The 25,199-nt window shown below is 50.2% G+C and overlaps 9 protein-coding genes across 9 annotated transcripts; 6 read left to right on the forward strand and 3 right to left on the reverse strand.

Moving 5' to 3' along the window:
- Nucleotides 1-765: 765 nt before the first annotated feature.
- On the reverse strand, nucleotides 766-2,280 carry NEMAJ01_1995 (uncharacterized protein; the record flags this gene model as incomplete). The annotated part of the gene is made up of 1 exon (XM_047915833.1): nucleotides 766-2,280. The coding sequence occupies one exon, from the start codon at nucleotides 2,278-2,280 to the stop codon at nucleotides 766-768; it is 1,515 nt and encodes a 504-aa protein (XP_047771790.1).
- Nucleotides 2,281-4,170: 1,890 nt separating this feature from the next.
- NEMAJ01_1996 (uncharacterized protein) lies at nucleotides 4,171-6,912 on the forward strand (the record flags this gene model as incomplete). Its single annotated transcript, XM_047915834.1, has 1 exon — nucleotides 4,171-6,912. The coding sequence occupies one exon, from the start codon at nucleotides 4,171-4,173 to the stop codon at nucleotides 6,910-6,912; it is 2,742 nt and encodes a 913-aa protein (XP_047771791.1).
- A 570-nt stretch (nucleotides 6,913-7,482) lies between these two features.
- Nucleotides 7,483-10,167, forward strand: NEMAJ01_1997 (uncharacterized protein; the record flags this gene model as incomplete). The annotated part of the gene is made up of 1 exon (XM_047915835.1): nucleotides 7,483-10,167. The coding sequence occupies one exon, from the start codon at nucleotides 7,483-7,485 to the stop codon at nucleotides 10,165-10,167; it is 2,685 nt and encodes an 894-aa protein (XP_047771792.1).
- Nucleotides 10,168-10,337: 170 nt separating this feature from the next.
- On the forward strand, nucleotides 10,338-11,291 carry NEMAJ01_1998 (uncharacterized protein; the record flags this gene model as incomplete). The annotated part of the gene is made up of 1 exon (XM_047915836.1): nucleotides 10,338-11,291. One exon carries the CDS (start codon nucleotides 10,338-10,340, stop codon nucleotides 11,289-11,291), a length of 954 nt encoding a protein of 317 aa, XP_047771793.1.
- Nucleotides 11,292-13,811: 2,520 nt separating this feature from the next.
- NEMAJ01_1999 (uncharacterized protein) lies at nucleotides 13,812-15,752 on the forward strand (the record flags this gene model as incomplete). The annotated part of the gene is made up of 1 exon (XM_047915837.1): nucleotides 13,812-15,752. One exon carries the CDS (start codon nucleotides 13,812-13,814, stop codon nucleotides 15,750-15,752), a length of 1,941 nt encoding a protein of 646 aa, XP_047771794.1.
- Nucleotides 15,753-16,382: 630 nt separating this feature from the next.
- Nucleotides 16,383-16,553, reverse strand: NEMAJ01_1981 (H/ACA ribonucleoprotein complex subunit 3; the record flags this gene model as incomplete). The annotated part of the gene is made up of 1 exon (XM_047915819.1): nucleotides 16,383-16,553. One exon carries the CDS (start codon nucleotides 16,551-16,553, stop codon nucleotides 16,383-16,385), a length of 171 nt encoding a protein of 56 aa, XP_047771776.1.
- An 897-nt stretch (nucleotides 16,554-17,450) lies between these two features.
- On the forward strand, nucleotides 17,451-19,580 carry NEMAJ01_2000 (uncharacterized protein; the record flags this gene model as incomplete). The annotated part of the gene is made up of 1 exon (XM_047915838.1): nucleotides 17,451-19,580. One exon carries the CDS (start codon nucleotides 17,451-17,453, stop codon nucleotides 19,578-19,580), a length of 2,130 nt encoding a protein of 709 aa, XP_047771795.1.
- A 1,295-nt stretch (nucleotides 19,581-20,875) lies between these two features.
- On the forward strand, nucleotides 20,876-23,686 carry NEMAJ01_2001 (uncharacterized protein; the record flags this gene model as incomplete). Its single annotated transcript, XM_047915839.1, has 1 exon — nucleotides 20,876-23,686. One exon carries the CDS (start codon nucleotides 20,876-20,878, stop codon nucleotides 23,684-23,686), a length of 2,811 nt encoding a protein of 936 aa, XP_047771796.1.
- A 640-nt stretch (nucleotides 23,687-24,326) lies between these two features.
- Nucleotides 24,327-25,199, reverse strand: NEMAJ01_2002 (uncharacterized protein; the record flags this gene model as incomplete). The annotated part of the gene is made up of 1 exon (XM_047915840.1): nucleotides 24,327-25,199. A coding segment is annotated over one exon (873 nt), but the record flags the coding sequence as incomplete, so codon positions are not given.

The following is a 25,199-nucleotide window of genomic DNA, read 5'->3' on the forward strand; positions in this document are numbered from 1 at the left end:
TGCAGACTGCAGAGTGCTAGCGCCCTTCATGCTTTAGCACAGGCTGCAGCCTTTTCAATCCTGCTGGCTTTTATCTGGCATACGACAATAAAACAAAAAATTGAGGTGGCAGGGGGCGGCCCGTGTGCTTGGGGGCCTTTTTCAAGTGCGCTTTGGAAGAGAGCTTCAGGAACTGCGGGCGTGTTTTGCAGGATGTTTTTTAAATGCTGCACAGATGTGCACACAGAGCGGGCTGGGCAGGAGTTCTAGGCCTTGCGTGCGGAGTGTTTTTCTGGTCACATGTTTTTGCGTGAGGGCTGCAGATTCTATATATCTTATTTTATTTTTATTTTCACAATGTATCTCAGCCCACTTGCAGAGAGTCTTGTTTCTGCTCTTCTGACATGCGTAGTGTCGGTGGCAGCCTATCTCATGTGTGTTGAAATCAAAGAGCTGATATGCATGAAGCTGTTTCCTAAAGAACACAACCCGCACTGCATAGATGTATATAGGAAAACAAATCAGTATGCGAATCAAACAGGAAAATACTAAAATATGTGCGCGCCAAAGAAACAAAGTAGTACAAGAAAATAAAGAAAACCTTGTTTATTTCTCTAGGCTTCAAACGCAAAGACGTCATTGCAGACGTGTGCTCGGCTTGCGCAGGAGAAACCCGCATCTTCTTGCAAGTGGAGTGCATAAAAATCAGCAGGAGGCTCAAAGAACAGAAAGCACAAGCGCCGGGCGCGGTGCAGAGTTTCGACTCGCAGCACAGGCCGCTGGCTTTTATAGCTTAGGATGCTCCACTATGTCAGGCGCAGGGCCGCCCAGGCTCTCCACAGTTTGCACTTTATCATTGCGCATAATGATTATTATTAAAGTCAAGAAACCAATAAAAAGGGCGCCTGTCCATTTGATTATCCGCCAGCGTGTATTTCCAAGCATCTCGTCCACAATATCGTCATTGAAAAACAGCTGGAAACTAGATGCGCTGGTGTCTGTGTCAGAGTTCTCTAGCTTAATTGCGATCCGCCGGCTTTTTTTTCTGCCACTTTGGTTGTACATGGCCATTATCCTGTCTGTGATTTCTTTGTGCTTTCTCTGTATGTCTTCTAGGCGCATTCCAACAATGCGCCCCAAGTCAAGGAAGCAGTCGAGCATATATGCCTTCATATTTTCACTGCATTCTTCTTTTTTGCAGATCCACTCGAGCACTCCCAGCTTCATGCAGTGGTGTCTATTGCACTGTTCTGGGGGCTGGATGATGCGCTTGGGGTTGGGCGACTCCTTTTTGCTCATGGAAATCAGATAGGGCATGTTTATGTGCTGTCCTTTCGGGTCGATCAAGTCCTCTAGGATCTCGTATACATTGCACACCTTCCCCCAGCTATTGTACAGCGCCAGCAGAAGGCGCTTGTGCTCCGTTGGCATTCCCAGGGCCTTCTCTGCAAGCTGCTCTGTGCACCCCAGAAAAATGCCTCTTCTGTACTCCTGCAGAAGAAGCAGCGCAGCGTCTAGGTTGTACACGCCGCGCGAGTTTTTCTCAAAAAGGTCTATTGGGTGGAGCAGCATGCCGGGCTCTGTGCATCTTTGCACACTCTCTACCAGCGCGCTCAAGTCGCCTTCTAGCTTAGCCAGGGTAAATATAGAGAAAAACGCCCTGCGCGCAAGGGTTTTATGGGCATACTGCAGATACTGCAGCGCGCTTTCTCGGGAGCTGCTCTTCAAAACATGTGTATACCAGGCTTTTATGGCATTGAACATTTTTCGGGTGCACCCATTGTCGAGAATGTCTTCTACAGCGGATAGTAGGGATTTGTAAACGACTTTTGCGTTTCCTATGTGCTCTATAGACAGACTGGTTAACACAGGCATAAGGCGGTTGGTGCTTAGGCTGTTCTTGGTAATGATTTCCTCAATGAGATAGAGCGCTATGTCATGCATACGCGCGTCTAGCTCTTTATCCCCGCTGTCTATTTCCATCTCGACGGTGTTTGCCACCAAAGAGTACAGCTCTCCGATTATAGCGTCGTTTCTGCACTGTTCTATGCTTTCTCTGTTTGCTGCAAAAGAGGCTATTTTCTTCAAATTTGCATATAGTTTCGTATGGCTTAGGAAAAACCCCATCTTGAGCGTTTCAGGTAAGCTTTCATCCGGTGTCTCATTATCTGCAGAAGAAGTGTTGGGCTCCTTGTTTTCTGTTTCGCTCTTGCACAAAAGGGGAATGCTTTCCTGAGCTACTTTAGGGTTCTTGTGTGCTTTTTCAGATAGGTCTGTTCGAGTGGGAGTTACGCTATTCATTGTACCTAAAAATATTTTTGTTTAAAAATGGCGTAGCTTCGATTGTTGAGTCTCGTATCTTGAAAGCATATGTTGCAGAAGGCAGCTGTGCAGTTTTATTCCACGGCACCGCGTTTAGCTTCTCAACGCTGGCATGCGGCAGCGCATAAGCAGAGGATTTGAGAGTTTTTCCTAGCTGCTTTCTTAGAAGCCCGCGGATGTACGCTGCCTACAGCCAAGGCGTTTCCCTTGTTTGGCTTTGCTTTTTGTGCTCAATGCGTGGATTCCTACTGCGCGGCCGACCTGCCAGCAGCGGGAATTGAGCAGGGATGCTTTTTGCGCGGGTGCTCTGAAGAAGAAAAAGAAAGACTACGTTTTTTTAAAAGATACGGGTTAAATGTAGCCGCCAACTTGAGGGTTGGAAGCCCCCAGGCAAGCCCATTCTCGCATGAAATGGGTTAAGAGAAAAAACCAGAAAGCACGCGCCTTGCAGATGCCAAGCAGGGGCAGGCGCGCAGCCGCCTGAGTGTGCATATGCTGTCCGTTTGCCAGAAATACATGTCCCCAAAGTACTGGTTTATTGGCTCTTGCGCTGAGCATGTGTTTTGATTTTTGCGACACATGCGCTCTGCTTGATGTATGTAAGCTTGCGTCTCCTACACTTCAGACTTGTGTTTACATGCCTTGCCTCTAAACTTTGTAACCTTTCAGCCCAGCCCCAGGCAGCCACATTTTACGCTCCTCGCCGGCTGCCTTTTTGTGTTTGCAGTGCTTGCGTGGCTTTTCGCTAGAAAAGCAGGCCGGTTCCAGGTCAGCTGTGCGAGGTGTGCTCCTCCTCATAGAAGCTGTCCATGTCTGGATCGCCCATATAATCCTTTGGAGTCAGCGTTATCAAAACTATAAGATGAACGACAGACACAGTTAGTACCATAAAGGCAAGCATGCACATCGCAATGAATGGGTTTTTCGTTACTGGGGCTTTCATAACATGTAGCATATCCATGTGTATCTAAAAAATAAAAAATATTGCATTTTTATCTCCAAAGGGCCAGCCTATAGAATTTATGCTTTCTGCGCTGGGCCCACTTGAAGGCGCGCACACAGCCATGCAAGCGCGCCATTTTTGCGTTCTTTACGCGGCCGCCTATGCGCAAAGATGCCCGAGACCGTGCGAACGCAGGCGTTCTCTGCAAAGGCCTCAGTTCACACTAGGCAGGCACGAGCTCCTATGGGCTGTTCAAGCACGCGGCATCTGCTGCTGCACTGGAAATTTTTATCCCACAGCGCAGCCAGCTTGACGGGCTTTGCGCCTTGCCGAAGCTCTGAAATGTGCCGCGCACAAAACGCGGGCTTTCTTTAGACGCACAAACGCTGCCCAAGCGTGCTGGTGCGAGCTGCAGAAAAACCCCTTGCACACACGCAAACAAATAAAAAGCTGTCTTTTTCTGTGCACGCCAACGCACAAACTGAAGCGCTGCTCTGGATCCAAGCACCAGCCATCACAATAACAGACTTCCACAAGATTCCAAGCAGCAAACTCCTCTTGGCGAGTGGGGTGCAGCGCACAGGCACCGAATCTTTACAGCACAAAGCTCACGCCAGAGACCCGAGTGCCTGCATGCTTGGTTGCTCTGTAGCCTGCTAAGTTGAAAGGCGCATCCCTGCTCCTCGCCCAAACAAAAAGTGCAGCACTCTGTGTTCCCACGCGGTCTCCCATCGCAGTACTATCAAAGCTGTCACGCGCTTAACTTCAGAGATCGAACGGGTTCTGGTGTGAACGCGAGCATATGGCCGCACGTCTTTTGTCTGTGCTCCGGGCGCGTGTGGGTTTAGAGCGCTAGGCTTGCGCTCTCTGCAGGCTTCTGCTGCAATCAGGGCGTGCATAAAAACAGAGCATTTTTTTTTGGTTATATGAGAGCATGGGCTTTTCTGCTTTATGCAGCGGTTATTTACAACGTACGCGCAAGGGTTTCGTTTGAAGACCTGCAGAAGATTCAACACACTGAGATAGGAGAGAGCGGGCTGTTTGTGCACCCGGAGGGGCCCTTCAACTTTATGCGGGGGTATGTATATGCCCAGCAAGGATACATGTACAACAAAAGATTTTTTTCGCCGGAAATAGAGACAGAGTACAGTTTGACTTTTGAAGACAATTTTGAAGGCAATTCTGAAACAATGGTTAACGACTATGTGTACACGCGCAATGCACAGAGCGACCGGGCATATGCGCAGGATTGCAACACAGGCGCGGTTGTAGCCGACGAGAGCGCACGCTACTCCGAGGAGTATCACAACATGCTCATACACATGTTTCCGTCTGCGGATGGGTTCGATCTGTCCATTGAGCCAACCCACAAAAATTCATTTTTCAGCTTTCTTCAAGGCAGCTGCAGCAAGAAACAGGCGCACTATGTGCTTGCGTCGCTTCTGCTGCTGAGCGAAGGGGTGTGTGTGCCCATCACGGCAATAGACACAGCCATTGTGTTCTGGAAGAGCAGCCACGCCAAGTTTCAGTACACTTTGTCTGTGCGCACACATAGGCCTATAGCCCTTAGCGAGTGTGCAGTGTTTTCGATAGACAGCAGGGACCCAGAGTATGTGCATGCTCAAAAAGAAGCCTGTAAAGTCATACGCTTCTTCCAAGCCTATGCAGGCAACAAACCTATGCCTACCACGCAAAAAGACTTTGAAACTGGCGAGTTTTTAAACAGCGTGCAGTTTTTGATCCAGTCGTACGTGTTTGAGTACATAGACAGCAAGGAGAGCGCGTTATGCCTTCTGCAGTGCGGATACAGCATTTTAAAGAGCTTGGAAACAGCAACCGAGCTGACCGAGAGAGAAAGGGGCGTGCTCCGTAGGTGCTTTATTACATCTAAAGAGAGAGCCAGCTCCATGAAGATGCTACAGCCTTTAGTGCGGGCGCAGAAAGCGCTGGGCGACTTGAGGTGGTTCCCGTTTTCCTCGCCGGACATGAATCCTGCGTGCGCTTATGTGCCGACATACAATAAAGCAGAAGGCGAGTTCAGCACGACGTGCATTAAAAATTATGTAGAGTTCGGGGCATACATGCTGCTTTGCTGCCTCGCATACAATCCAGAAACACAAGAGTACGACATAGAGCGTGTTATTGGACAGGCTGCAGACCAGGAGGCGGCCCAAGAGTTGAGGCGGTTCTTTTCCTCAGACAAGGTCAGCCCAAACGTGCACACCACGCCAGAAGTGCTTAAACAGTGGGGTGTGGTTGTGTCGGGCCTTCCATGCAAAGACATTTTGTACTCCAACTCCGAAAGAAGCCACCTGTGCTCAGGAATAGTAAACATTCTGCATGTGGTTGCACAGATATCTGGAAGACTGCCGGCGGAGAAACAGAATCTAAATCGGCTTTTGGAGCTGTTGGGAAACAATGGGTCAAAGAAGAAGGCAATGGAATATATGTGCACGTATATACAGCATCTTTTGGGCTCTATTTCGGTGAACAAGCAGCTTGAGGTGGCATTAGAAGGTATTAGAATCAGCACTAAAAAAGGCAGAGCCCCCGAATGCTATGGAGAGATCACTTTGAAATACCGGCACGGCGGCAGCGCAGTGTCTCAGGGCTTGCGCTTAAAGTTCGTTGGCCATATAGTTCTGGTTTCTCTGCTGGCAGATAAGAATACTGTCCCAAGAGAAGCTCGCCTCCAGCTGTCCGGCTTGTTGAGCACGTACAAGGGCCCAAAGTCCTTTGCCTGGCATCTTTTTGCAGAGTACATCGATAGAGCGGCGCTTGGGCGCCACAAGCAGGAAAAAAATCTCATGAGAATCATAGAATCTGCACACATTGTGGTTAGAAGCGATGGGAAAGAAGTCAACTGTGTTTTTTTGAGGGGGGCTCTTCGCGACACATTGCCCAAAGATGAGCTTGTAAATGCTCTTGTGCTATACACACAGAATTATCGCGTTTTCATGGGGACGTCCCACCCAATTGCGCGCTTGGTTTCAAACATTCTGGGGAGCATTCAGCTCAGCGACTATACCATTCGGACGAACTTTCTAAACACAATCGTGTGCGCTGGCTTGCTGACGTGCGTGCAGAACCGGATCAGTCTGCAGCAGCCTGAGATCTCAGAAATGTTTAAATACACAGACCTATTCATAGACATAAAGCGGGCTGGGCTCAGTATGGGGTATACCGTTTCCGAAATCATCATGAAATATCTCCGGGAGTACAAAAAAGAAGCTGGCGAGCCTCTTTTTTTATGCAGCCTCCTTAACAGCCAGCCAGAAGTCCGGAGCTTGTTTTTGTGTATGTTTGCAGAAGACTCTCTTCAGCACGCTGAAGAGCTTTCCAACCTTTTGCTGGACGTGGAGAGCGAGAAGGAGCGGGAGGAGGCCTGCATTCTGAAGAATTCTCTATGCCTGTTTTTCTTCTCTGCGCTGACACAGAAAGCTGTGTGGCCGCTAGAAAAAATCAAGCAGGTCTACGCCTCTATAGAGACGGAGCCTGCGGGCGCACTGGACCCGACACGAGTGATGTGTTTTTACGAGCCAGAGGAGATGCAGAGTGCCATACATTTTATAGAAGCAAACAAAAAAATCCTTTTGCAACGCGGAGGAGAGGAAAAGCTTAGGCGTGTGCTTGAACTATTCATGAATGCGTATCCAAATGCAGAATGAGTAGAGCACTTCTGGACACTGGGCTGGCGGGCCAATCTGTGGCTCTTATGCCTGGCAGAAAGAAGCAGGAACTAGTTCGATTTATTGAATAATTTCCTACGCACACTGCTGTTTCCAGCATGCAATGGCGCTTTTTGGGGCTCTGGCAGAAAGAAGCAGCGCAACCAATCAGCGTCGCATTTTGCCCTTTAACTTAAGCAGATAGCAGTTGAAAAAGCTGCGCCCAGACAACCCGACTGCAGTTGCTTTGTTATGCTCAGAAGAAACTGCATTCTGTCCGCTTAAGCATATACCGCATGCATTTTTCACCCCAATGCGGCTGCACACGCCTTTTGCTGTCGCATTGGATTTGTCTGCAATTGGCAATGAAGCTGGGCGCATGCAAACACCAATGGCACAGCACTGAAAGCACTATTATGAAACGCCGCGGGTGGTATGCTTTTTTTTCTGCTTAAGAAAACATGCGCGCGCCTGCACGCACCAATAAACTGTTTGGGCAGCCAACTGACTCTATTTTATTTGCACAAACCACACGCTGGTTTATAAAAGAATAAAACTTTTCTTTGCCACATGAAAGAACACATCAAATTGCTTGTTCTGTGTTTTTTTGGGGTTATTAGCGCCCGCCTTTCCTTTTGGGATATATTAAACGTGCAAAAAACAAAAATAGGCGACACAGAGTTGGTTGCCAACACAGAGGGCCCGCTCAACTTGACCAGAGGATACATATATCATCAGCAGGGGTTTATGCACAACAAGCGCTTTTTTTCTCCGGAAATACAGACAAGCTACAGTGTTCATTTGGAGTTTGCGCCAATCGATGTCGAAGGATTGGATGACAGCGATGAAAGCTCTGAAGTGTATGTGTGTACGAGAACGCCTGTCAAAGATTGGGCATACATGCACAGCTCCAGCAGCCACACAAAGTTCAAAAGCAACAAGGGTAAGCTGGATTACTTGACGCAGTATCACAGACAGCTTATTAAAATGTTCCCGTCGGCCACGGGAGTCCTGTCCATTGAGGCCGGGCGAGCAAACTCTCTTCTCCGCTTCCTCCGTGCAGAGCATGTGCGCGCGCACGCCCTCCACATTCTTGCGGCTCTTTTGCTGCTGAGTGAGGGAGCCGACGTGCCAATTGAGTGCGCACAAAATAAAATTGTGCTAAAGCAGAGCATAGGCCCGCCTGTTTTTTCTCTGAGCATAAAAGTTCCTGTATATGACCTGCAAAAAAACTGCACAAAAGTAGTTTCGCAGTATGAGGCAGTGGATGCAGTGCAGTTTTTTAAAGCAAACAGAAAACTCAGGAGCTGCGACCCCAGCACCCTAGAGGAGCTTGCAACAGGAAGCTTTCTGAACAGTCCGCAGTTTCTCATACAGGCCTACATTTTTGACTTTATAGAGAGCGTGCAAGACGGGGCCCGCTTCATTTCGATTGTGCACGAGCTGATTACAGACCTTTTATGTGCAAAAAAGACACAGGGCGCGCCTCCACAGGAACTAGAGTGCTTGGAGCGCCTCTTTAAAAAGCTTTTTTCCTCCTGCGTTGCGCGCAAGGACAAAACATGCGCGATAAGCGCGCTGGAAGAACTCCAGAGAGCGCTAGAAACCACAAAAAAGTTTCCGTTTTTAAACGAATGCCAGATGCCTGTATACAAAAAAGTTCCCATATACATACGAAAAACTAGAAGCTTTGAAACGGGCGATCTGAACAGCTTCAGCAACTGCGCCGAAATGAGTCTTTATTCGCTTTTTTGCTGCCTTGCATACAACCCAAGCACCAGCATGTACTGCCTGGATGCAATGCCCGGGGCGTCTCCAGACCTGCAGTGGTTTTTTAGCGCGTACAAAACCCCCTTAGAAACCACGCCTCTGGAGGTGCAGATCGCTTGGAACCGGGTGGTCTCTGATCTGCCGTGCAAGAGGATTGTTTACGTGCACAGGCAGAATGAGATTCGCTGGGGGCTCTTGAACTTTTTGATGGTGGTTGTGCACGTTGCGGGCTTGCCAGTTTCCGAAAAAAACACTATTTCTGCTTTTATTGAGGAAGTAAACACAAAACAGCGCATAAGCAACGCGACCATTGAGGAAATAAAAAAATACACGAAAAAAACGCTGGCCGACCTCTCCCTAAACAAAAACGTGGAGGTTTCTTTCAGAAGCCTGGCCAAAGCCACAGACGCGTGCAGCAACAAAGCAGACCTTTCTGGAGAAATCCACATCAAGCACACGTACAAAAAAACAGTGCGCGGAATTGTCCTGGATCTGCGCTTTCGGCACTCTAGCGCCAAATTTCTGCATATATCAGAAATGCACCCAGAAAGCGAGCTGCGGTGTTTTGCAGACGCAGCAGGCGTTTATAGAAAAAAGGCAAACACACACTTTGGGGTGCTGCTTGCACACTATATAAACCAAACAATTTTAAGCCTGCAGCCAAGCAGCGAGAAGAGCCAGAAAAGCCTTTTGAAGGCGGTGCAGAGCGCGCAGAAAGACGCCAGCATAAATCGGCTTTTCATGTTACAGAAAATTGACAGCCAGGACTTCAAAGAAGCACTAGTGGAGTACTGCACGCTTTTCTTCCGCACGCACGCCGAAAAAAGACCGCCCAACCACCCAATCACACAGCTCGTCTCCAACATCCTGGGAAGTGTTTCCCTTGCAAATGAAGACACGCTGCATACGTTTCTGGCCGCGCCCGTGTTTGCAGGAGACTTCTGCGTGCCACAGACATATCCAAATATAAAGCTCTCTGAAAAGAGAAAAGCGCAGATATTTAAAGCTGGGGAAACGTTTTCCAAAGTAGTCATGCACAAAGAGTATGCTGCCCTCGCGGGCATGGCAGAAGAGTTCATGCAAAAATACGCCACGGTGGTTGGCACGCCTATGCGGCTGAGCGATCTATTGAACATGGAGTTTACAATGGAGCAGCTTTTTGGCTGGCTTTTCCGGGACAACAGAGAGGACTGCGCGCACAAGGCTGCAGCGGCCTTGCAGGGGGAAAGCAGAGAAGAAGACCGGCGCGCGCTTAACATCCTTTGGCTTGCATTTGCATGCAGCAAAAAGGCCCATAGCCTCGGGCTGGTTCAAAATCTATACGATGCAGTGGCCTCTGACCCCGAAAACACAGACAGCAGCGCTGTCCGGCCGTACTGCGATTGCTGGGGCGATGTGCCTGAGACTCTGGAGCGATACAAAGAGGCTCTTTCAAAAAGGCATGGGGAGAACCAATTTCAAAGCGTGCTAAGGCTATTCAAATGACTGTGGAAAGCCTCCCAATGAATAAAGCTGCGTTTTTGCTTTTTGCCTCACCAGGGGGCTGCAAGGCATTCTTTCGGGCCCGGCTGCACGCAAGCATGGCGCCGAGCAGCTTCGCGGGCGCACAGGGTGTTGGGTTTAAATTAATTTGTTTTTAAAGCGCCTAGTTGCCAATGCATTTGATAGCACCCCCTCAAAAAACCTTTCTATTGGCCTTTATCTGCATTTTTGCTTCAACACATCGCCCTATGGCATGCACGGTCGGGCCAGACCTTTCTGTTTCTGACAGCCCGGCCTCGCACGCCTCCAGCCCTATCTATGGCATGAGAGAGATAAAGAATAATGCTCTCAAAAAAAAGGCAAGTATTTGCTACATGAAGGCATGGCCCCACGACAAGCAGGGGCAGGACTCTGGGTCTGGCCCCGGCAGCGGGGAAGAAGATGCGAAGGCACTAGCAGCGAGCCGCGCTCTAGCCCGGGAGCAGGAGGAGTTTTTATCCAAAATACACCTTATAAACATTCTATGCATGCTGTTAAGAATCGAAGAGCTTTTGCTTGATCTGTCGAGCACAAGCTTGATCCACAAATACACCAAGTGCGCAATGCCATTTTCGCGTGTCTTTTATGCCACGCTTGCACAGAGACTGTCGATCGTAAATGCGCTGCACGCCATTTTTTTGCTAAACATAGCAGCCGGCACGCAGAGCCCGATGTTCAAGGACAGACTGCTGTGCGACCAGATTGTTTCGCTAGCGCGACTTCACAAAGAGGTTGTGGATCTATGCAAGGGTGCTGGAGCCTCTGGAAAAGTTTCTTTTTTGCGCATGTATGCTGTGATCCAAGGCGCTCTGGCGGATTTCTACCACGTGGTTTCGTCACATCGCACCAGCGCCAAGAATGACCTGGATTTGTGCGGAAAGAGTGTGTTTTCTAAGCTGAAGTATGCATGGTACATGTCCCCTTCTGAAATAGAGGAGTGCAAGGCGCCTGCATACATAAAGTCGTTGGTGAAGGATGTGCAGAGAAGAAACGATGTAGAGTTGGTTCTTTCTATTGAAAACGACGGCGTAATACCAAGCCTGTGGCATATTGCCTTTATATGCAAAGATCCGAAAGGAGAAAAGTAGCGCACTTTGCGTTGGACCTTGTGTGTCTATGCAAAGCGCCCGTGGGAAATAAAGGAAAGAGATGCAAACCCAAAGATGCTAGCCAAGAACAGACTTTAAAGATGTGCTTCTATTTGCTTTATTTTTGCTTCGGACGCAGCGCCCCGGCCGGATGGGACCGCAGGCCCAGAAGGCAGCGTGGGCCGCATGTAAACGCCAAAGCTTGGCCGTTGAGCACTTGCGAAACCACTAGGGTATAAGCAAAAAACAATACATTGCCATGCGAATAATCATAGAAGCCACCCAAGACAAGAGAAGTGCCGCGAGAAAAAAAAGAAGCCGCGAATAGCCCGAATAATAACCCGAAATAAAATTCTCGTCGGCCTGCTCTGGATGCTGCAAGGCGCTTATACTGTGCATGCTCAAGATGCACGGCTGTGGGCGTTCGGAGCCATGCAATGAGCTTGAGGCTTCTTTTGGCGACTGGGGCGCTTTTGTGCACGCGCTAGGCACATCCAAGCACCCTGCACCTGCTCTGTCCGTGCTGTCCTTTTCCTTCATTATTTTTAGAACTAGTTATATTTATTAACTATTTTCCTGTGCACATAGATGTTTTCCGTTATTTTTAACGTCTTCAATCTTTACACTAGTGTTGCCCGGCAAAGGCGAACACAGCCGGGCTGGCTGCATTTTTATTTTTGTGTGCAGCAAGCCGGCGGCGTTTTCCTTTGCCGGGGAAACAGCTGGGCAGTCCAGACATTTAGTTAATGGCCAATAATTTGTCTTTATTGCTTATGTATTTTGATCGTCAAAAAGATCAAAGCAAGTGTATACGAGCCAAGCATCAATACCACGGGGATTCGGCCGAGGCAAAGTTTATGGCGCTGCGTGCTTGGGTGGCATGTTTTTATGCTGGCCTCTGTGCATGCTAGGACATCCAGCCATACACAACGATGCATGCATGCAGCAGGAGGCGCTGGCCCATGCGGATTCGGGCGCCCAGGCCTGCACCGCTGCAAGGCCTGTCTCAGAGAGGAAAAGGTGTGTGCAGATCCCCGCGCTGCATTGGCTGTGCCTTCTTGCTTTACCAGAAAGTGCGCTTTTGGCAGCAGGGCTGCTCTGCTGCATGCAGCGGAGGCCAGCCATAAAAGCGCACAAATGTGCGAATCAATAAGATGCGCACTCTATATTTCCAATCTATAAATAGCATCTCAAAAACTCGTAAAATGCGAAAAGGTGCAGCAGCTCGAGGAAATCTATACATGCTTTCTGCCCACAGCGCAGACTCTTGGGTGTGCTATATTCGCTGCCTCTGCCACCGCCTGTATGTTCCGCGCCGTGCACTTAGAAGGCGACGGACCCTGAGAAAGAAAAAAAAGCCTGAAAGCACAGACAGGCGCATATGCCCTATGTGCCACAGGCACTCCAATCAGCTCAGGTAGGCGCATGATTCATTGGGCTGTGCTTTTGTTGAGGAATCTGCATCTGCTTGGAAATGCGCATGGCCTCTAGCACACAAGCCCGTGTCTGGGCCAGAGGCCACGGATTTGCAGGCACACGGACTGTGCGCTGCGCGGCCTGCTCTGGATGCTGCGCCCCGCTTCAGACAATAAGCTGCAGCGAAAATAAAGATTTGGGTTATTTGGGTTTATGTTTATAAATAGAAGCCCCTGCACTGGCTAAGGAAAGAAGAGAGAAGCTGGGCGTTGAATGCCCAAATGTACTGGAGTAAAGGCCCTGCAGGCTTTTCTGTTTGGGCCCGCTGCACTAAGTATATGTTCAAATGGCGCTTTATTTTGTAGTATGTCTTGCATTCATGCATTTATTAAAATGCCCAATGCTCAAGTGATTCGAACATTTTGATCAAAGCGCCGCACGCAAGCAGAGCCCTCGGCTGGGCTGCGCAAGCTCTATTCTCCAAAAATGCAGGCTAGGCGGCTTTTAGCAGCTGTGTAGAGTAGCAGTGCGCAGAAATGCTAGAAGCAGGCCCTGCATTCCAGGCGCTTCCACAATACGCTCGCAGACAGCTTTTCCAATGCAGCGCACAGGAAGAAGCTTGGGCAAGCAGATGCACAGCAAGGCCAGTGCACTGCAGCAGAGCAGAACGTGGAGCCTGTTTAGGCCTTCGTGAAGGGCTCGGCAAATGGCTAGGTGAGGCGCCCGACCGGTATTTATGTGTGCGCTGCGCGCGCCAGCCAAATGGCTTCAAGGAAGCGCTGGCACGCGAATGCCCCAAAATAAAATGATGGATCCGAAGCTCTTTTTTAATCAAAATGTTTTTGGGCTGGAAGAGCTTTGGAGCCGTGCATGCAGCCTGCTTTTCTCTCTGGGCGTCCAGTGGAGGAAGCCTGCGGAGGCTGGCAGAGTCCACGCGAAGCCAACGCAAAGGCTGCGCGAGTTTTCCTGAAATATCTATTTTGATTTTGTTTTTCTAATTCTGCCTACATCTGGTCGATTTCGCGCAATCCAATATTTAATGCAATATAAAATGAAAAGTCTGATCTTTGAAAAAAGAATAATTCCAAAAACTTTTAAAGATACATGGAAAAAGATAAAACGCCTAGAGAAGATAAAAAAACCTTGAGAGAATCGATGGTGAAAAAATACCTGCTGACAGGCAAGAGCCCCGCAGTAAGCACGGACGATATGCACAAAGCTATCGAGAAGCTTGCAAACAAGCTGGCTTGGCATGCATACAGACACGACTCCTGCTTGAATGAGGAGGAGGCCTCCCTCACGCTGGAGGTAGCAAACGGCCTTGTGTTCAACGAGCTTTTGAAAATGGTCCAAACACTCTCACACACTGGGCCAGAAAAGCCGGAAGCCTGCGCCGATGTAACGCGCATGGGCCTGCATTTGAAGGCCTGCGCGCAAGAAATAGCCAGCACAGTGAGCAAAGCTGTGTGCGAAATGGAAGCAAAAACACAAGATATGCACGCCAGGATGGTGGAGCCTGCGGAGATGCGCCTTCAGGAAGCAAAGCGGAAAATCTGGGGAAAAGAAGCCGAGGAGTGCGTGTGCAAAATGAAGGTCTGGGTCACTGAGATGGAGCTGGAGGGCCTGATGGCGTACAGCCGGCTTCGCGCGCAGTACCGCGTGGTGGGCGTTGAGGACGGGAGAGAAGAGGACTTAGCCCGCGTGCGGAGCTCTTTGGAAGCGTGTCGCGAGGACCTGGAGGCTGCTACTCGGCAGGTTGCAGAGGAAAAGTGGCACAGAGAAGAGTGCCGCCAAAACAAAGAGAAGTACGATGGCATGCTGGCGTGGCTGAAAATGCATGTGGATGCATGCGCCGAGGTGCGCGACACCCTGTTTTCGGGCGTGTTCAGCGCGGCGGGAAGGGCGCTGCATGGATTGCAGAGTGAAAGCACGCTTGCGCGCTTGGCAGAAGAGCTATGCATGCGCCAAGGCGCTCCAGCGGAAAGCCCCGCGGATGCCATGAAGAGAAGGCAGAGGGAGATCGAGTATTCGCTGGCGGCACATGCCGAGGAAAGAACCCGGCTTTTCGAGAAAGTCTGCGCTGCAGAAAAGAAAGAGGTGCTGCGGAAAGAGTCTGCGCGCGCGCTGACCGAAACGCTGGAGCGCAGCGAAGACGCGCGCCTGTGCAGCCTGGAGAGGCTGCTGCACACCGAGAAGGACCGCATGGCTGCGCGCGCCGCAAAGATGTGCAGGAAGTCTGTGGGCAGCGGAGGGTCTTTGCAGAAAACAGAGGCGGGCGAAGCCATCGACATGCAGATGCACCGGCAAATGCTGGAGGACCTGCTGAAGAGACAGACGGAGGAGATGGAGCAGAGGCACGCCGAAGTCCGGGAAAAAATGGCAAAGGTGAGGAGCGCCTGGCCCCTGAAGAGAGGCCTTGCTGCGCAGAAGCGCGCTGCAGACGAAATCCGGGAGATGCAGGAAAAGGTGCGGCAAATCGAGAGCAAAATGCTGCAGCTGTCTCAGGAAAAGGGCCGGGTTCGGGTTATGGACAGCGTTGCGCAGGCGCACGAGGATTTGTGGGACTTCGGGCTGATAGGCGCTATTGGAGATGCTGTCAACAGCCTGCAAGAGAACCGCGAGCCTTTTTGCGCCTTCTCTGACGCTGTGCATCTGCATGAGATGGCCCCTTCAAAGCTGCTGGAAAACGAGCCTCTGTCTGTTGGCGCGCGCCCGCAGAAGGCTGTCAGCCAAGCGCTGCCGAGAGACAAAAACATATCTATGGACGCGCAGGCGTGGAAAGACGGGAAGCGGGAGCGGATTATGGAGGAGGTGCTGCGGCTGCAGAATGAGAAGTCTGTGCTGAGTGAGGCTATAAATGCGCACTCCAACCTCATCAAGGACTTGGAGGCGCTCATAAGCCGCTCTGCAGATGATAGCATGCACGTAAATCGGCATCTGCACGAAAAGCAAAGCATGGAGGAGGCTTTGGCGAAGCTTGAAAAAAGGCTGCAAAGGGCAACCCGCATGCTGAAGCGCGCAGAAGAGACCCTGGAGGCGATCTAGCCCAGCCTGGAAGCTGCTGCTTGCAGGCATCTAGTGCAGAGGCCCGTTGAAAAGCTGCTTCCGCGCAGATCTTTCGCACACATTTATCTACGTACAGTCGATGCAGAGAGTGTCTTCGGCGTCTAGAAAGTGCGCTGTGCAAGCGGGCGCAGTATTTTTAATAGTAAACTCTGGGTTTTTCATGCTTTTAGTCCGCGCAGCTGCCAAGGAAAGCCTTGTGCAAGATGGCTCCTCCGGAAGCGTTTGTTTTCTATTTGTTTTTAAACTTTTATGGGCCTCGCCTGCTTGGTGTGGCTTTCTTCTAAGAGAAGGGCGTTGTCCGGGGCATTTCCTCGCCGTATTATGCAGGCCGCTCGGGGAGGCCTGTGGCTTGGCTTGCATCCGAATGCAGAAAGAGCCTAGAACTCTTTGGGCCACTTCTTCTCCGGCAAAGCAGACTTGGCAATAAATCTAACTGGTTCTAAAAAAGCGGACTTGGCCTGCGCCTAGCATAAAGCACCAGCGCGTTTCCCTGGCAGAGGCCGTGTACGTAATCTAAAAACAGGCGCCAAGACAGGCGAAGTGTAGAAATAGAAAAACAGGCGAAGTGTAGCAGCGCACTCCGCGCTGGAATAGTGTTGCAGCACTTGTTTATTGTGGGAGATCATTGCACTCCTGCTTCAGCTGTATTCTGTACTTAGAAAAGGCGTCTTCTGGAGAGAATCTCGCAGGGTGTGCGTTGCTCACGCCAGACGGCACCTGGTCATCGTACAGGCAGTATTTCTTAGCGCCATCAACTACTGTGTATCCAATGCAGCCCATAATGAAAAAATGGAAAAATGGAAAAACGAAAATGAAGGCAGAACAGCGCAGAATATGGGCTGCTGTGGCGTGCGCGCTTTCTGTTAACTGGGCACACTCTTCATACAGCACTCCAGAAACAAGCGCGGCAGGGTGTTTTTTGTATGCTGCGCGCTTTTGAGCACTCTTTGCGGAGTCGCCTTAGGACTGCCTGGCGTCTGGGCTGCATTTGGGCTGGCGCCTCCGAATGCGGCCTTCCGCACGCGACTGCATACATAGCATTCCCAGAAAGCCCCAAAGCCTGGAATATTGCTTTGGGGCCTTCCAGGGTGCCAGATCTGAAATGTGGGCGCAGGATTGCCGCGTGGAGAGCGCCAAAGCATAATTTTGCTGTGGAATTTGGCAAAAGTTCCAATACTTGCACACAATCAACCAGATGGCGCAAAACTCAGAAAATGATGCAGCCCCAACATGAGCATGGCCCAATATTTAAAGAAGGCTGGAGAATTTTCGTATGAATTTATGTGTGATAGCTGCGCTGCTCCTTTCTTTTTAGCTATTTCTCTGTTTAGCATGCCCCATAGCTGGACAAGGGAGTGCAAATGCAATGTGTATACAGACGGCCCAAACATGCGCAAAAGTCTGTTCCGCATATGCTCGAGATCCTGTGCCTGGTAGACGGCGTGAAGAAGGCCCAAAGTCCAGCGACTTTTGCAAAGGTGTACAACACCCTTTACTGGGACAGCACCAACAGAGACACCTGCGATATCGAGACAAGCTATGTTGTAGAAGACGGGAAGGCGCCGCGCGCAGATCCAAGCATGCTTCCATTTGCCTTGGCACAAGATCAAAATGATGCATGCCGACAATTGCATTCTATGTTTCGCTATATAATAAATATCTTACAATACCCCGAATATGGAAAAAGTACTAAAGCATAGCAAAGCAAAAAGGATATTGTGGAGTGCTGCAGTTAGCGCTGCTTTAGCGGCTTGGAGCTCTGCTGGCGGTGAATTTTATTCGGCAGATGCTGAAATGCATGGCAAAGAAAGCGCATCCTGCGCCCTGCATGCATACAAACCTTTCTGCCAAGATACAAATAGCCTTGTTTTGCTGTCAGAAGATTTTCATGCTGTGCAAGACACAGGTGTTGTTAAATGGAAAGTCGGAGATGCGTGCGCGCAGGGCTGTGCTGCCTTTCATCCGCCGGCGCAGTTCGGGTTTATGTTTGTGGAGCTTCTTGCTGCCCTAGGGCCGGGCGTTGAGGTCAAGCACATTGCAATGCGCAAGATCGTGCAGCACCCAGAGAATTTTGCAGGCTTGGAGATAAATGGCGTCCCGCTGACCTCTCTAGCTTTGCAGACGCTGCGCTTTATTGAAAAGCATACGCGGGCCGGCTTCAGCCTTGCGTGCTTTGACAGCACCGCGCAGCGCTTCATGTCGCCCTTTGCGCCCAACGGAAAAGTTTTTTTTTCTGTGCACACCTGCTTTCTCGAGGAAAAAAGAGACAAAGGGCTTGCAGTTTGGGAAGGCTTGGGCCTGGACGATGATCTGCATTCTCTTTCTGTTGCTGTGCGGTTCTTCTTCCGGATGCCCGGGGTGTTCCGCGACCTCATGCAGCTCCAGAACCGCACGCTTTATAATGCGGTAGAACTTGTGTGCAAAAGCCCGAATAACAAAAAAAAGCTGCAGCAGTATATGCGTCTATGGGGAGAAAGTCTGCACTTTTCATCGGACTTTTCTTTTTTCTTGGAGTGCTTGGTCGGGGTGGCAGGTGGCGTGATTGCGCTGCAGGAGAGCGAACCTCCGAAAAGCCGGCTGCATTTCAAAGGAAAGCTGGAAAGGCTGAACAGCTGCATGAAAAAAGATGGCTTTTTGTGCGAAGGCCCCCCATCGGGTATGGAGTCTACTTTCATTAAGCAGATCTATCTGCCGATGCTCCAGGGGTTTCTGTCGTTCTATGCAGTGTGTTTGGACCATGTTACAGGGTTCCGCGCCCAAGGAAAGCGTGCGTTTTTCCCTAGTGAAACCCACACAAGCACGTTCAAGTTCTGTAGCGTCAGAAAAAGAATGTTTTATTGGGAAGTCAAAACCGAGGAGAATTCAGAGTTTCTGGGGTTTGCAGATGTTGATAGGCCTGCGATGATAGACATGCAGCACGTGTGCTATGTGGATAGCGAAGAGCAGGCGCGGAAGCCCGTTGTGATTCCGCAGTGCCAGGCCGAGATATCCTGCGCAGAGATCGCAAAGTACATTGCCGACCTGTACGAAAAGCCGCTGGAGCACATCCACGTGTTTTCCCTCAATCTCTTGACGCTTGCTCTGACATACAAGAACCCCGAGAGCACTCCATACATCAGGGAAAACAGCGTGAATAATGAAATCCTGGTGTTCTATTATATACCGGAAAGCGTGCTAAAGGACGCAAGGCTTCGACTCGTCATGTTTTGGCCGCTCAGCGAGAAAAGCCTGGGGCCTGCGCAAAGGGTTGTGCGCCTTCCGCTATTTCTGGGCAGCCTAATGTTTGAATCTTTGCCTCTATCAATGTATATGCCCCACGAGAACAAAGGCAGCATGCAAGACTTCAGCCATATTGAGAGCGTGTTCGCAATGCTTAACCAAGCTCCACACGTGTTTTATTTGGGCGACACGTGCTCCCAGGACTACTATCCACAGGCAACCGTGAGGTTAGACTGCAAAAACATGCTAGATCTAGACATAAACTATGCGCTCTGCTCCGTCAGCTGCCACGGCCCGACCTCACAAGGATACTATGCTGTTTCGTATAAAACAAGAAAAGTCGAGAGAGAGCTGGGACACACGGTTTTCGTAGACAAATGGGCAGGCCTGCCCGGCGAGCAGCACATGCCGGATTTTTTCAATGCGCTGCAGAAGAAATTCCAACACCAGGGCCGTATGGGTTCTGCAAGCCTTTTTTGGCGCGTGATAAGCGACCAAGAAGGAAACGCCCTTATGATCCTTCTGGGGGCCGCGCAGTGCGCACAGCTAGGCCTCTGCGGCAACCTTCTGCGGGTTATAATGGGGTAGAGCGGGCTGCAATGCAGGTGGCCGTGTGAAGCACTGTTCTTTATTCTTTTTCGGCCTGCTTAAATGCTTATGTATTTAATCTATCATGCTTTATGAAGGGAGCTAACTCTGCCAAAGCAGCAGGCAGCAGCCCCGAGGAACTATGCTTTCGGCGTACAACAGAGCGCGAAAGAAGCACAGAAAGGGCGCGACATCTTTTCTTCACAGAATGCTGTGTGTCTTAGAACTAGTTCGATTTATTGAATAATTTCCTACGCACACAGCTGTTTCCAGCATGCAATGGCGCTTTTTGGGGCTCTTTGCAAAACTTGCAAAAATAAAGAATAAAAGAGAAAAATGGAAAGACAGTTCCAAATTGCTCATTCTCTTCGTTCTTCATCTGCTCCTTTCACCTGTCTGCCCCGTAAGCTCCTATGCGGCCTTTCGCAGATATGCTTCTTTGCTTCCTACGCGTTCCGGGCGCATTCCATTACTCTCAATTGTTTTTGTTGTACTGTAGTAGTGCATTGTGGTAGGGACAGAAAAGCAGAAAGTGGACAAATACGGACAAGAGCTGCGCATGCACACGGGAGCCGGAGAAGGGCAGGCCGGGCTTTCCTATGGATATTGAGGTGTCTAAGCGCGACGCAGAGTATGCATGGAGTTCCACAGGTGCTGGCGCAGATGCTTGGGCTGCAGAAGAAGGGGGGTTTGGCGATTGAAACAGCTGGGAACCGAGCAATTATTAAAAAAAAGACGGCAATGACGTGCTGGTGGATGCGTGCGTGCATGCCAGTTCTTCTGGCAACCAGCAAGTGGTGCGAGAGAGCATTAGTAGCCGGAAGATAAATTTTTATCTTAGGTTGGCTTTCTGGCAAGAGTAAGCACAGTTCAGTGATCTGTTCAAAAAGAGGCCACGTGTTTGGGGACACATAAACAGGCTAGGGAGCACGCATTATTAAGCAGGCTGAAAAAACAAAGTACAGTGTTCCCCGCAGGCGCTTCCGGCACTGCAGCCCTTGGCAAGAAGGCGACACGCGGGCCCTTGGACGCCGGCAAGCAGAAGGGCATGTGCTTTGCTTTTTGTTTTTGTAGTGTGCAGTTTGATCTCGGCTGTGCGCGGATTTACTGTTTTTGTTTGGAAAAAAAACAATGTGCCATCTCATGCTGCAAAAATCAGAAAATTGACAGCTTTTAGCCAAACCCTGTCCAGAACTTATAATGGCTTGAAAAATGATATTATTTATTTGGGGAATTAAACACGAAATAGACATCACCGAATAACAAGATATAAATAGCTGCGCGCCGTGCCTTGCATGGCACATACATATACACTGAAGGCTGCAAAAAGGGCGCGGCCCGCGCTGGCTGGGTGCCTGCGGCTGCTGCTGGCCCTGCACGCAGTTGTTCCCCTGTACGCAAGCATGCCGCACAAAGACATGCTGGAAATACACACAGAGCCCATAGGCGACTCCGAGTCAGACCAAGTTTTTATCAACGAGAAGGGGCCGCTTAGCCCTGTCAGAGGAGAGGTGTTTTTAAACGAAGGATATGCGTTAAACATGAGATTTGTGTTCCCCGGAGTGGTTTCAAGATACAGAGTGGACCTTTTTCGAGGCAGCCGCACTGGGCAGGACAGGTATAAGTATGTTAGAGACGCGAAGCACGACAAGCCCTGCACGGATGGCATATGCCCGAATAACCCCCAAAGCAACAAAGACCAGTACAATGAGTACATCGAGGAGTATGCGTCTGTCATTATCAAAATGTTTCCTTCTTTGGATGGCGCGCATCTCACGATCACAGCAAGCCGAAACGACCAGTTCACGAACTTCCTGCAGAATCAGTGCACGAAAGAGCAGGCCAGCTACACGCTGGCCGCGCTGCTTCTTCTGAGCGAGGGCGTGGACGTGAACATTAGCGCGGAAAAAGGGCGGTTGGTGCTCTACAAAGACGCGCGCGCGAAGGAGGAGGTTTTCAACATAAGCCGCAAAGACAAGCGCACGAAGACAATGCAAAAGGAGACGGCCCAGATAGTACGGTTTTTCAAGACGTACAAAAACATGGTGGAGCTTCCGACCACTCCAGAAGGTTTTGCAACCGGCGAATTTCTAAACAGCACGCAGTTTCTGATCCAGGCGTACATATCCAAGTATGTGCAGGGGAGAAAAAGCGTGCTGGAGCTTGCAGGGTGCGCGCACAGCTTGCTGGTTGGCATGATGCGCGAAGAGCCCGTGTCTCCCAACAGCGGGGACGCTGCATCCGACGCGTTCAAAAGGCTTTTCACGCCCGCGGAGGACGGAAGCAAGGCCCTTGAGTACTTCAAGCCGCTCAACACGTTGATGCATGCTGTTGGCGTTGGGTCCAAGTTTCCGTTTGCAGAGAAATGCTTGGTTCCAGAACCCAGGAGCGTGTATGTGTACGACAGAAAGGCGAACGCGTTCACCAAAGAAACTTTTACCAACTGCTGCGAGGCCGGGCTTCTTGCGCTGGTCTGCTGTCTTGCATACAACCCGAAAACCGACAAATACGATATGGACGGGCTTCTAAAGGGCTGCCCCGATCCGGCTGCGACGCAGGATCTGAGAGAGTTCTTTGCGCGCAGCGCAATTGCTCCTAACAGCAGCATTACACTAGATATGCAGGCGGAATGGACCAAAGTGGTGGCAGACCTTCCTTGCGACAAAATAGCGTACAATCACAGTAAAAAGAACGACATTAAAACCGGGCTAGGAAACACCCTGTACGTTATTGCACAGATAACAGGCCGCATGCAGGCCGAGGAGAAAGAGATAGACCGCCTTTTGCGCCAAGTGACCCCCGACTCCCCAATTAGCACAGAAGTGGGTCTGGCTATTGAAAAGTATCTTAACAAGTTTTTTGTTTCGCTTTCGGTGAACAAGAGGCTGAAAGTGCGTGTGCGGAATGCTACAGGCTTCCGTCTGCGCAGAAACAAGGCCCTGTATTTCCCAGAGGCCAGCGGGACGGTTTCTTTTGAGTATCTGGATGCCAAGGGAGAAGGATTAAACTCTTTGGTTATGAAATTCAGTGTAGGCCACATGCTGTGCTTTGCAAAGCCCGGCACTGGGCTGACACAAAAACACTACAAGGCGCTAAAGGAGGCAGCCGAAAAATACAAAGCGGATAGGACATTTACCTCGTGCCTGCTTGCGCACTACATCGAAAGGAAAGCGTTTTCAGAAGCACCGGGGAGAACGGATGCAGAGAAAAACGAAAGGCTGTGGAGAGTGCTGACTGAAGCGGCTGAGTCCTGGCCCAGAAGCCTGAACAGGCTGTTCCTGTACGGGCCTACGCTTACTAAGCATGAAAGGGAGCTAGCTGTGGCATGTCTTGCTCTTTGCATGAAGAAGCAGGGAATCGAGTGCTCCATGCAGCACCCCATGGCCCGGCTCATCCACAATCTTGTTGGCACCACTCCAAATCTAGGGGACCCCAAAAACTTCACTGTAACAAGCAGCCTTCTGTCTGCTGGATTTTTTGACATACTCTGCCCAAACATTCAGCTGTCGAAAAAGAGACGGTCTGAGCTCTTCGAACTATCTCTAAGCCACATGGAATCCTATGCCCTTGAGCGCGGCCTCTCTGCCGACTGGTCATTCCTTGTACTGGATCATCTAAGAAACTATTACAAAGAGGACGGGCGCCATTTGTTGTCTACGCGCATTTTGGGGCCAGAAGGAGCAATTATATACTTTGTGAGAGAATTTCTTAAGCAGAATACAGCAGAGCACGTCCGCTCGTTCTGTGCGATTTTGTGCGAGGAGGCGCAAAGCTACAAAGCGCATATGAAAGGGAAGCTTCGGGGAATCAAGCCCGAGTTTGACAAGCAGATGGAGTCATTGAGAAACACATGGCTTCTTTGGTTCCTTAAGCATGCCATCTTGAAAGACCCGGGCCAAACCCAGCTTATCCACGAGCTGTACAGTCTTGTTCCTTCAAAGCTGCAGCTGAGCCATCCAATTTCCTACTTCGGCAGGCTTTTCGAAAGGTACGAGCCCCGGGTGCTGGAGTGCTTTATCAATAATTCGGAGACTCTTTTGAAGGCCGGCGGGCGGGAAAAGTTTGCTGTTTTGTGCGAAGCTTTCACGTCGGACTGCTGGTTTTAGTTACCTGCCCTAGAAAAGCGTGCTGATGTTTTTTCGGTGCGTGCAGAGTGCAGTGCAGGAGCTGCCTTTGCGAAGCTTCCGAAGATGGGCGTGCGCAGAGGAGGTTTTGATGGTGGAGAGCAGCGTGCCCGAAGGGACATTAATGTTTTGCAAAATAAACGCTTTTTAAAGATACATGTTCCATGCCAAAGGCTGGATGCTTGCAGCTGGGCATTCGCTGTGGCAGGATTGGCAGCGCAACAAAACAGCGGCAAAGTGTGCTGTGTCTGTTCGAGCAGGCTGGGCGCGAGTAGAAGGCAGTGTTTCGCGTGGGCATCCCCCATGGCAGCTAATTAATGGAAAAAGAGGAAAAAGAAAGTTTGCTGCACATTCTTCATGCAGGCAAAGCAAATTTAAAGGAAAAGAGGCCCGAAGACTGAAATCCAATCGAGAGAAGTTTTATTTTTGCTTTGCAGGGCCGGAAGGAAAGGAAGCCTCCAAATGGAAAGGCTTTTAGAATTCGGGCGATTCTAATTGTTTGGCACAAGTTGTATAAAAGCGCATGCGTATATACTGCTAAGAGCAAGCGGCAATCCAGCGCATACAAGCATTTCTCTAGCCGGCGGACCGTGCAATTTGGCCGTACTCGCATGCGCAGCGGCTATCTCTTCTGGTCTATGGAATACTGGAGTATGCCCTGCATGCCTTTGAACACCTCTTCTCCGCTAGGCATCTCCAGCAGGGCACTCTGGTACGTGTTCAGAGCCTCCAGAATCACGGCGGCTGCTTGGCTTTTGATAGAAAACACGTATTTGTTGCGATTGTATGCCTGTATCGACCTTGGCACAACCCTGCTGCCCAGAGCAAGCACCAGCTCGTGCGGGGTGCTATCATCTTGCAAGCTGGCGAAGAACACGAAGAGGTCGAAGACCACCTTGGCGTCCAGTGCCCTCTCCCGGTCTTTCTCCTCCACATCCATAATAAGCGCGCGAATTTCGTCTGTGTGGCGTGTTGACTTGTCTGCAAGCAAAACAGGAAACATGCTAGAGATGGTGTTAAAGCTTTTTAATTGTAAACACCCGAAAAGAGACTCGCGCGCCTGCTTTTTGTACTCTCTAAAGTACTTCATAATGGCGTTTGCTGTGGGTGCGCAGTTGTCTCCGGTGTAGCTCCCTATTTTGATGATAGTGCCTGTGCTTTTATAGAGTATAGAAGTTGTTTTCTTTGACAGGGCGATTCTTGGAAAAAGGCCGCGCAACATGTCCAGAAAGACTATGTGCTGCATCCCATTGTATTGCGTTACGGAGTCATCCAGCGGAAGGCTGCCGAGCAGATTCGAGAGGAGGCGCACGCCCGGATGCTCCTGGGCGAACTCGATGCCTTTTGCTGCTGCATACAAGGTGAAGTGCTCGGAGAATTCTTGTATCTGTTTGCTTCTCAAGGCGTTCCCGAGCAAGAAAAGCTGGTTTGGGTGCGCAGAGGCTCCATCGACAGCCAAGCGCTCTATGAACCCCCGAGTGTCTTCAGTAAGTTT

The sequence above is a fragment of the Nematocida major genome, assembly GCF_021653875.1.
Source record: "Nematocida major strain JUm2507 chromosome Unknown 2404, whole genome shotgun sequence".
Taxonomy (NCBI): Eukaryota; Fungi; Microsporidia; genus Nematocida; species Nematocida major.